General features: G+C 40.5%; 1 protein-coding gene across 1 annotated transcript; it reads left to right on the forward strand.

Annotated features, from left to right (window-relative positions):
• The first annotated feature begins 2,783 nt into the window (after positions 1 to 2,783).
• Ghsr (growth hormone secretagogue receptor) lies at positions 2,784 to 10,632 on the forward strand. Its single transcript, XM_020176876.2, has 2 exons — positions 2,784 to 3,794; positions 5,994 to 10,632. Exons 1-2 carry the CDS (start codon positions 2,876 to 2,878, stop codon positions 6,296 to 6,298), a joined length of 1,224 nt encoding a protein of 407 aa, XP_020032465.2. The 5' UTR covers positions 2,784 to 2,875; the 3' UTR covers positions 6,299 to 10,632.
• The last annotated feature ends 1,370 nt before the right edge of the window (positions 10,633 to 12,002 follow it).

Here is a 12,002-nt window from a genome sequence, read left to right on the forward strand (position 1 = left end):
AAGTGTAAAACAAGAACTTATCTCAAGAAAAGGGCTGGTAGAGTGGTTCAAATGACAGAACGTCTGCCTAGCAAGCACAAGGTCCTTAATTAAATCCCCAGAACTACCAAAAAAAAAAAAAACAATCCCCAAAGTAACTGATCACTATTCCTTACTGTATAAAGATCCATAAGAACACAAAAATACTCCTTACACCATCAACAGGATAAGCATATTGGCTTTTTTTCACTCAAAAATGTTTTTGTGTCCTTTGTCTAACAGTTGGGCAAGTTTTTTGTTTCCTGACAGAAGACATCCTCTTTAGCATCCAGCTCAGAGGCCCCTCCCCTAAGAAGGTTTTCCTAAAGCCTCCATGTATTCACTACAACTTATGTACACACCTCTTTTCAAATTTTTAAATTTTATTTTTATTTTTATTGTTGAGCTGGGAGTACACTGGCATCTACAAAAGTTTTTGCAATATATCAAATATATCATACTTGAATTCTCCCCCTTCCACCATTCTCCTTTATCTCCTCTCTCCCCATTCCTGGAACAGTTTCAACAGATATCATTTTTCCATTTACATACATGTGTACACAGTATTTGCATCGAATTCACCCTCTTACACCCTCTTGCCACATCTTCCTCTCTCCCATTGGAACCCACCCCCTAGGCAGGACCTGTTCTGTCCTGTTCTCCTAGTTTATGTGCACACCTCTTTAAATGTACTATCAATACTATACTAGATTTGCTTCACTAACTGTGTTTTTCCCTCTAGACTGGAAATTTATAAATACAGGACCTGTATGATTTTTACCTATTTTGTTATTTCCAATGCTTAACACATATTTACAGTTCATATATTTTATAATGTTATTATTGCTGTGAATAAATGGATCTATTTCAATAGAACCCTCTGTTTTTTCTTGATCACCCAATTCAGATTTGTCTATATTTTAGAAAATGTTTTAGTGCAGTTAAATAGCTGGTTATTTCAGCCAATGTGACAAAAATTTTACCAAGGTAAATTTTTGCTTTATTCTTCTATCAGCCATAGCTTCAGCACTGAGCAAACTAGAAATATGCCCCATAATCTTTTTTTTTAGGCAAAAATCTTCCTCTAGTGTTTTGATTTATTTCAGTCCTTTTTTTCTCTTTCTGTCTACACACACAAGCCTACTGATAATGTAGGGCACGTTAGTAGTAAAATTTTATTGGCAATTCATGGTTTGACTTAATTGTGATGTTTTTCAAATTGTAGTTTGAAGTACATTTTTCTCAAAAGGTCAATTTGCTCCTATGTCTGTAACACATTAGTACAGCCAAGCTACTGTGTGTGTTTCACATAAATTGTATGTATCAAACTTCTTTCATGCAATCACCCACTCTGCGGAATCGCATGCGCGTGTGTACATTTCCAGTCTTATGGGCTTTTAAGCATTAACAATTTAAGTAATAGAGATGGTTTACTAGCTCACTCCAGTACCTGAAAAACACTCATTCACAGTGAATGGGTTCTTATTTCAGTCAGGGTCGGATAATATCGATAGTGCGGTTAAGGCCAAAGCTTAACGCCCATTTGTGCTAAGTTGGGGCATCTCCCCCACTCCTTTTTGGAGCAGGATTGAAGCTTTGCAAAAGATCCCAGGGGCGTGGCTGCAGCTCCCCACGGTTGCGGCGCTGTAGAAAGGGGCTGGCGCTGGCCGTGGTGCTGAACGCAGTCCCTGGTAAGTGGCTGGAAGGAAACTGCCGGGTTTGTGAGTTCTCCAGCAGCAGGCAGTCTCTCTCTTGGGTGTGGATTCCCAGCAGAAGCACCATCACCTCCGATCCAATCCCACGAGGTGCAACTCGTACCTATCAACAGCAACCTCAAAAACAGCAATGCAGTCTTTACTTACTTGTTGAGTGCCTAAGTGTCCCCAGCACTTGACATCCAAACGACAACAAACTAAACCTCAGAAAGCTGAGGACCTTGCCCAAGGGGGAACATAGCTACTAAATGGCTGATTTGTATTAATCATGCCTCAAACAATAATGTTTACTGCGCATCCTCGACGTGTGCCAGCCTTGAAGCTTCCGCCCCTCCTCCACTTGCCAGCTACATCTTCATGTCACCCATGCTCCCTTCCTTTCTCTGCCCCGCCCCTGATTTGCATTGGGCAAAAGTTCTCTCAATGCAACATGCCCCTTACAACCATAAAGAAGAGCGCAGGAATTTAGGACAGGGTTATTCACACATCTTGCGCACTCGCCCTCAGCAGTCCCAGCCAGATGAATGATCTAACTCTAGTTTTCTGAGCCAGTGTATGACCTTGGACGAGCGGTCACGTTTCTGACCTTATTTCTCCCGGTGAACACGCGGGTGTGTTCTAGCTCTGCGTGAGGCTCTTCCCAGGTGCGCGCTTGTCTCCTCCAGTCGGGATACAAACACGAGGTCCTTCTTTTTTTTCTCCCCAACCCCAACCGCGTTAGGCACGCTCGCTTTTGCTTCCCACCAGGTTTCCTACTGGACTCCACTCGGATCCCTCTGCTGGAGGCGTCCTTCCCTCCGCCACCGCGGTTTCCACCCGTGGAATGACCTGTCCTGCCGGGATACCCTAGCGCCCAAGGTTCAGAAGGGAACTCACGCTCCTGCTTTGCAGCGCTGGATTCCGTGGAGCCCACGCTCTAGGATGCTTCGGGGAGTGTGAGATGCAGCTGGACCAAGGTCTGGAATGCCAGGAAAGACTGGCGGGGCTGCTATGGTGACAGGTATGCTGGGTTGGAAGATGGGGACTTTGGGGAAAAGGGTGGGGGTGAAGGGCAGCTGAGAGAGAGAGAGAGCGCGCAGTGGGTCACTCCCTCTGCTTCACCTTCTCCCTAGGCTTCTGCTTCTCACTTTCCTCTCTTTCCAATGCAAGCATCCTTCCTGTCCACCCGCGCCCGCTCCTTGCTCGCACTCTCTGCGCCTAAGGGGACTTCCTCGGGGACCAGCTCGTGCAGCGAAGTCTCGATCCCAGGCCAGTTAAGCCTAGCCGGCAGCATGAGGAACGCGACGCCAAGCGAGGAGCCAGAGCCCAACGTCACCGATCTGGACTGGGACGCTTTCCCCGGCAACGACTCGCTGGCGGGCGAGCTGCTGCCGCTCTTCCCCGCGCCGCTGCTGGCGGGCGTCACAGCTACCTGCGTGGCGCTCTTCGTGGTGGGCATCGCCGGCAACCTGCTCACCATGCTGGTGGTGTCGCGCTTTCGCGAGCTGCGCACTACCACCAACCTCTACCTGTCCAGCATGGCCTTCTCCGACCTGCTCATCTTCCTCTGCATGCCCCTCGACCTCGTCCGCCTCTGGCAGTACCGGCCCTGGAACTTCGGCGACCTGCTGTGCAAACTCTTCCAGTTCGTCAGCGAGAGCTGCACCTACGCCACGGTGCTCACCATCACCGCGCTGAGCGTCGAGCGCTACTTCGCCATCTGCTTCCCGCTGCGAGCCAAGGTGGTGGTCACCAAGGGCCGGGTGAAGCTGGTCATCCTGGTCATTTGGGCCGTGGCCTTCTGCAGCGCCGGGCCCATCTTTGTCCTAGTTGGGGTGGAGCACGAGAATGGTACTGACCCTCGGGACACCAACGAGTGCCGTGCCACCGAGTTCGCGGTGCGCTCGGGACTGCTCACGGTCATGGTGTGGGTGTCCAGCGTCTTTTTCTTCCTGCCTGTCTTCTGCCTCACTGTCCTCTACAGTCTCATAGGCAGGAAGCTGTGGCGGAGGAGGCGCGGCGATGCGGCCGTGGGCTCCTCGCTCAGGGACCAGAACCACAAGCAAACCGTGAAAATGCTGGGTGAGTCTCCGCGCGCTCCTGGGCTTTCCATTGCGAGTGCCCTCCTTTCTTTCCCGTGCCTTTCCCCTTCTCCTTCTCCCTCTTCTCCCTCATCCTCTTTCTCCATGAGTCTCTCTCTCTCTCTCTCTCTCTCTCTCTCTCTCTCTCTCTCTCTCTCTCTCTTCTCTCTCCTCTCTCTCCCCCTCTCTCTCTGTCTCCCCATCCCCCTTCCCTCCCTCGCTCCTTCCTTCCTTCCCTCCTCATCTTTTTTTTCTACACTTTTGTATTTTCCTAAAATGAATTTACCATTAGTCCACAAAGTTCCTTTGAGATATTTCATAAAAGTTTATTGTGGTCTCTAAATGTCAGAGGTGAAGTTAAGCCTCCTGTCTCTACTACAGTTTGTAGATTCCAAAGTTACATTAAGAAAAGCAGGCATTGGATATAGGAAGTATTCAGTGGTAAATTTAACCCAAACCATGATGAATTTGCATGATTCTGTTGGAGATGGTTCATTTTTCTTTCAATATTGGGATTTGTTTTTTGTCCTGCATTTTTTTCCAGATTATTACATCGACTTGCTTTATCCTGCAGCTCTAAACTGCAGGGCTTTGTAGTTGTAAGGAAGTCAATTTCTAATCAGTGCCCTGTCTCCCTTTCTTTTCATGGTTATCTGTCTCTGCAGGCAGCATAGACTAGGGTAGGATAAGATACACTAGGGTACACAGAGCTCCAAGAGAAAAGAGACTTCATGGAGGCCTACAGGACTTACTGTCCCCTCCTCAAGTGTCCCTGCTGCATCAGTACTGGAGTTTACTGAATAGTTACTGCATGAATTCTACTTCTTCAAGGATGTACTTGATACAAGTAAAGTAATAAAAAACTTACTCATGTCTAACCAAAATATTACTTCTACTCATTTTTCAAAACTAGTGTCTGTGTATTTAATTACTTGGACATTATAATCAGCATTTCATATTATGGGCGTATTTAATGTTCTTAGAAGTTATTCCAGGATGACTTCGTATTTGCCATTTTATAACTCCTAAATCCGCTTATTACAGTTATAAGGTTTCTTCATTGAATGTCAGGCTTTATTTTCTAGACCAATGGTTCTCTCAATATGACTCAGAGGTTGTAAACCTACTTGTGTCCTCCAGGGGACTAAGTTCTTACTTGTGAGATTCAGATTGTTGCTGTGGTGTTAAGTTGTTGCTTTGCAATTTAGTTTTGAAGACAAGCTTAATAATTTCCTCCAAGTTTAAAGTTATTAATTTCCTCACTGGGGGAGCAATACCATTGTTAATATTATTCTTCCTTGACAATTTGAAAGGGGATCACTAGAGTGCTACAAGCTCTAAATCATTATTTTCCCTCCCACTTCTGAATTTTTAAAACTTAATCTAATAATTTAGAATTCTTGAAAAAATATCTTACCTGGGCAAAATGAAGACTTGGATTGATGGTAATTAATGTTGATTGTTTTATGGCCTTTTACACCTTTCTCATGTCTGTTGTAGGTGATGTAAAATCATCCACCTCAGTGTCTTAAGGTTTTACATAGGACTGCATGTCCTTAGTAAAACTTAAAAAAAAAAAAAAAAGCTGGACATGGTTGCCTACGTCTGTAGTCCCAGCAATTTGGGTGGCAGAAGGATTGCTTGAACCCAGGGGTTCAAGGCCAGAGAAGGCCAGACTGGGCAACACAGCAATACTGGTTCTCAAAAAAAAAAACAAAAACAAAAAAACCAACCAGAAAAAAGAAAGGAACGAGAAAGAAAAGAAAAAGCAGGTGCCCCGATCTCCTTTCTAGAGATTTTAATGAGTTTGTAATATATCCAAGGAATCTGCATATCTGAGAAGTGCCCCAGGAAACCAATTCCAGCTACGGTTAAGTACAACTATCATGGCTTATTTGTGCTGTGTCTGACACATATAAAATGGTGGATTTCAATCTGTCAACTTGCTCACCAAATCAGATTGTTCTTAAGTAGGAGTAACTTGGAAGCTCAGTATAAACTGTTGAACCATTGGTTCAGACAGTCTCAATTTGGTGCAGGAATAGAGAAAAGCAGAATATAACTTTTCTGTTTGAGAGCAGAACAGGGTGCTTCTCAATGGTCATACTACACACCATCAAAACAAAACTAAGTCTTGTAAGTAGAATGTGATCTGCTGTAACATTTCTTGAACTGACCATTTCTCTCCCCATCCTTTCAGCTGTAGTGGTGTTTGCCTTCATCCTCTGCTGGCTGCCCTTTCACGTAGGGAGGTATTTGTTTTCTAAATCCTTTGAGCCTGGCTCCCTCGAGATTGCTCAAATCAGCCAATACTGCAACCTGGTGTCGTTCGTCCTCTTCTACCTCAGTGCTGCCATCAACCCCATTCTGTACAACATCATGTCCAAGAAGTACCGGGTGGCTGTGTTTAAACTTCTAGGTTTTGAATCCTTCTCTCAGAGAAAGCTCTCCACGCTGAAGGATGAAAGTTCCCGGGCCTGGACAAAGTCTAGTATTAACACATGATGGGGCTCATTGCGGAGCAGTCATCACTTATTGTTCCAAGCCGGAAGCCATAACACAGCAAAACTTGGGAGGAAGCGGAAGGTCAGTTTAGGAATTAGGGATCCCTGGATATCTGGGGGGAAAGACAAGATGGAACTTGGAGGGACTGAGCAATTTGACTGCATTGCTCACTCATCAGTGCTGTCACACACTATCCCTGCATATCCACTGCCTGTGAATTTGCATGCTGGAACTGATACTGGTGAGGGCTTTGCAACTCAGAAAAAGAAAGCAGTACAGAGTGGGCAGTTAGAGCCCTCTTGGTAGGTAAACACTAAATGTGATTTGCTTTTTCATAATGATCAAAATTATTTGATTAAAAGAATGGCATTAAAAATCAAAATTTTAAAACATGACTTTTGAAATTAGCAACTTTCATGGGCTCTCGAGCATGCTGCCCAAGAGGAATACAATGCAAGGCACATAGATCATCAATATAAAAATGACTGATGAGAAATTTACATTCTTTTTTCACAATACGTGTTTGAACTCTTGTATTTGCTTTTTACACTTGCAGCCCACTTCAATTTGGATATTAAATTTTCATCAGTAAAATGGTGTGTTTGGATTTCATAAAATTTACAGATGAAAAAGTAGATTCAACAACTTAAATTATGTAAATCCACTTAAAAGTTTTAGACACCTAAAACAAGTTTTAAAATTCAACATTAATTAAAATTAAATAGTTCAGTTCTTCAATTGTACCAGTTACATTTCAAGTATTCAGCAGCCAAATGTGGCTAGAGGTTACCATACAGAGCAAGGTAGCATGAGAGTATTTATGAAATTATCATTAATCACATATTAAATATTTAAAAATAGGTACCTTTTCCCTGAAATGTTTGTATGGTAAATTAGCAGTGCAGAATTTTAGAGTGATAAATTTTAAAAATCACACCTTAATGCCCTAGTTCCCATGGTTTGAAGAGAATGTAATGTGTGATTATATAAGATACATTTTTACATTAAGTTTAGCTGCATATGTTAATATCCAGGAAATGCAATTTTATAAAAACAATAAGCAATCACAAACTTATTTGGCATAACAAAAATACTTAAGCCCATCGTAAGCCTTTGATTTGTGGATAAGGGAGTAATTATAACTTACTCTGGCAAGCTTACAGGAAGCTTAATGAACGTACAAGTTTTTCAAATGGTGAAGGCAGGCCCATGTAAAAGACTCAGATTCCCACAAAGGCGACTATTTTTTAATATTCAGCACTTAAAAAAATTATAGTCATTTATCTTAACATGTCTGTGTCATGCCTCTCTCCAAATAGTTCTATTCACATCCACTGCTTATCTGATAGATACGTTTTTGGATTTCTAGTCTCCCTCATAATCATAATTATGAATGAGTACTATTCAACCAAATATTGTATATTTTGTCTATAAAGCTAAAATTTTCACTTGTATTGACATTGTTCCCTGTATAGTTGACTCTTTGCACATTAAATGTATTACTGCAAAAATGATTTGTTCCTAATACTAAGTCTCCTAAATAGTTCTTATATATAGTTACTAGTGTAATTATAGAACTAATTAAGCCATTTAAGGAAATTACTGCCATGATTGTTTTTTACTCACCCAAAGGAAAGATTATCATGCTGAAGAAATTGATTGACTGTTTAGTTTGGAAACATCAAAACAGAATCATAATTAGAATTATTTCTCTAGAGAAATTTTTCTGAAATCCATTTGGATACTAAAACTCCACCATCAATTCAGTCTCAATGTAGAAATCAGCAAGTTAATTCTTAGGAGGGCAACAATATTTTTAAAAAGTACACAGATGTATTTAGGTCCATGAGAATTCTTGTCCCAAATAGCAATCAGTAAATCCCAAAGAGATAATGCAGCTTCCTGAAGTTTTAGTGTGTTTTAATCTATAAATACATTCTTACTTGAAATGAAACAGAGTTTAACCTCCATCACAAACCCAGCTTCTAATTTGTGGCTTACCTATTCACTGGTCCCCCTTCTTTGTGGACTCATGCTTATAGTCTTGACCTGACTCACTTCCAGGGAATAGTTTATATTATTCCCACCACTGGTCCCAGAAGGACCACCACTGTCCCCCATCAGTCAATCATGGAACCCAGAGGCTGTGTTTAGAGGAAGGAATCTTTAATTTGTCCTCTCAAACCATTGATCTTTTTATTGCTTGCAACTTCTTTATATTACTGTACTCCACATGTTGTCTGAGACTCAGGGAAGGAAGGAATTGCCTGAAGAAAATTGTTTCTAAAAAGTCTATTATTTCACAGCATTTAGTATGTGCCTGCCATGTTCTGAACTTCTGGCATTCATGAGCCAAAGATTTCACTTATCCTCAGTGAGCTCACATTTACCTGTTATGTTGAAGTAGTAATTGATAAATATCTTTAAATCATGAAGCAAATATTTCCAGTGGACACCGTCTCAAATGACTGCTCCTTAGGATTTCAATGGAATATTGATTCCATTGTGGTGGTGGGTACTTAGCTCAGAGTAGACTTGAACTGGATGTTTCTACATGAACAGGAAAATCTGTAGACACAGTTAATGTGTCTGCCAGTCTGCACTCTGCCACTCAGAGTACAATTCATTAATGTGGGGAAAATAAAGGAAAGGGAAGAGTGTGTTTTCATTTTCCTGGTTATCCAGCACTGAGGTTTCTGTCACTGCACCTGACACTGTCTCAAAATCAAGGGTTTGATCATTTTCATTATAGCAAGTAACTGTCATGGGAGTGAGAACTTTTTAACAGTTGCTTTAAATTCTCATAGCCATCGATTATTTCAAATTGAAAACGGCGGTAATGAAACTTAGAGAGACTTGTAGTACTTGGTCACATCTTCAAAACCATTTTTGGTTAACTTTTTATTGCAATGAAAGTTGCTGTGATGGGATTTGACTGAAAAGTTCAGTTTTTCTCCATGCAAAGGCTTTTATTAAAATCTGAAATCATTACGATGTACCATTTTTCACTCAACATTAACAGTTTTAGCTGTTTTTTCTTTTTCATTTATCCACATACTTGAATTTAATATTAAAAAATACTGTGAGGTTTTTTTTTTTTTGCAAGACTGGTGCCTGAAAACATTCTTTCATCTTTTTAAAAAACTGTGTGAACATCTTGAAAACATACATACGCTTTTACATATATAAAAATTCCTCATCAAAATGTCTAAGTGAATAGAATAGAGCTTTTTGTTTTCAGTAACACTGTATCTAATGTAAATAACTTCATTAAAAGATAAAGAGAAGGTCATGTCTAACATGGTTTGTTAGCTAGTGAGTCTTCTATGATTTCTTTGCTATTTAAATTATAACACTAGCCAGGATGTACAATTGTAATTTACCTAGATGATTAGTAACCCATGTTAATTCAGTGAATTAAAAACACAGTTTTTTATCCAGAAAAGCAAATGCTCACCAAAATCAGCAGAAAGCAATGCACTGGTAACCGAGGCTTGCCTCACTTATTTTTTCTCATTCAATGACTTCTGTCAAGCCAATTCCTGGCAATAATCTAAATATGAACCAAGTGAGGAGGAAAGTTTGGCCTGAGGCTAGTTTCTGGTTTTTTCCTTTTGAACTCAAACTCTTGGAAGATGCTGGGGGCTAGCTATTTTGGTTGACAGAATTATCAGCATTCTTTAAAAGCTGCCATGTTTAGGTTCCTCCTAGTTGTTTGACTATTTACTGGAATTCCAATGAGTATTCTGCACTGCAACACTGTATAGCTTTGATCAAAGGACTACTAACAACCCTCTAAATTGGCAAAAGAATACTGCCCTCAAAAAGGATGTCTCATGTAGGTGATCAGAAAATTCTGCCAAAAATGTTTACAAATGTTTTTTCCAGAAGAATGCTTCTCTTCCTTAGCCAGAGAGAAAGTATTGGAGAACAGTTTGAAAGATTTCCTGTGGTTTTATCATTTCAAATCTAAAACATGACTCTGGCTCAAACCATAAAAATGTATTTTTTACTTTAACACTATAGGTTTAGTGTACAAGAGAACACTTGCTTATATAAATAATCTAAGCACTGTAGCCTCCTGTTTCAGTGACGTGCAGTGTATCTAACTCTGTATAGGATTTAATACTGTACTTGGTTGATTTGTGTTACCATGATGTGTCAGAAATGTCACTGTTGGTGTTTTCATTTGCAATTCTTTTTAAGGTTTTTGTAAATGTTAATGAGAATTTTACTGTGGATCTTATGTACCTGTCTTATTAAATTTAGCATTGGTTTTCCTTCCTTTGGGTGTCCATAACCAAACAATTGCTTAATAAATATCATTTAAAGCATACAGCTGACTTTTCCCACTTATTAATCTCACTGTCTTGGTTATTTTACATCTCCTATGGTCCTAGATTTAGTTCTGTTTTGCCCTTTACATTTCTAAAATATGTATTTTGCAACTATAAGGAGGTGTTTGCTATAGTGAATTTAATTTCTCCAAGGGCTCCAACATTTCATAAAGAGTGAAGTAGTTCTTGTAAGTATTAAGAAGAGTAGGAGACCTTGTAATAGGCTATGATTCCATGATCTCACCACTTCTCTGACCCTTCCAGCCTGTTCCCCAGAATTGATGTTGTGCTCAGATGTGACCCAAAGACTACAAGCCCTCGAGTCAGGGGAAGGGTCTCTGTTCATCTTGCATTCAGCTACTTGCCAGTGTTCACTGGAGAAATCAAAGTTTAAAGACTGGATTGCATATCACCTAGGTTATCACTGAGGTATTAGATTCCAAACATAGGATTCCAGGAGTCAATAAAATTTAAAGCTAAAATTAGAGGACAAAGAAAGGTGGTCAATTTGAATTTGCTAATTAAGAGACTTTAAACTATTCTATTACACGACTAGCACCTATCTCATTCTTTCAGGTCCATTCCCACAACAGACTATGGAGATCAATCTACAAACACTGGGTGCTCCTTGCTTCCTAACTCATAGCTCATAATCAGTTCCTGACTTCATAGCCAGCTTCCTCTAGGAGCTCATCAGGTTAACCATAAGTCAACACACATCTCCTGAGGGACAGTTTGACAGCATGAATGAAATGCCTACAAACTTTGCATACCCTTTGACCAGGTAATTTCACATCAAGATGTGATTATGGAGAAACACAAAAGATTTATCTACAGATGAGGCAATGGGGTTCATTGCAGTTTATTTATAATTGTGAGAATCTAAAAAACCCAAATGTCTGAGAACAAAGAATTGGTTAAATAAACAGCACTAATGATAAATGTTAATTTAAAAGACTCCGAGCTAAAGGTTTTCAATTCATTTTCTCATATAATCTTCCCAATATACCTAGGAGGAATTTTGCTATTATGCCTGTGTGTGTGTTTGTATGTGTATGTGTGCACAGGGATGGTCACTGAGGCAAGAAGTTTTGTCACACTCACAGGAAATGGCAGGACTGGAGTTTGACTCCAGGTGGGTTATGTTCAGGTGCCCTGAGTTTCCCCATTCTGGAGCAGACATTACTATGCAGATATTAAAATTATATTGTAAGAGAATTTTAAGTATGTGGGTAAAATGTTTATGCAACATCAGTTACTGAAAAAGGCATATTGTCCTATCTTTTAAAGAAAAAATAGGCTTGCAGAGAAAAAGACTGAAAAGATCAAGCATATTAAAAGTGTTAGCAGAGTTTCAATAGGCTTAG

Source organism: Castor canadensis, chromosome 5 (assembly GCF_047511655.1).
Source record: "Castor canadensis chromosome 5, mCasCan1.hap1v2, whole genome shotgun sequence".
In the NCBI taxonomy this organism is placed as follows: Eukaryota; Metazoa; Chordata; class Mammalia; order Rodentia; family Castoridae; genus Castor; species Castor canadensis.

Bases quoted from the DNA above. Each gene is read 5' to 3' on its own strand.
- Ghsr (XM_020176876.2), top strand. From the start codon at position 2,876: ATGCAAGCATCCTTCCTGTCCACCCGCGCCCGCTCCTTGCTCGCACTC. The intron at 3,795-5,993 runs GTGAGTCTCCGC...CCATCCTTTCAG, and splicing joins GCAAACCGTGAAAATGCTGG to CTGTAGTGGTGTTTGCCTTC.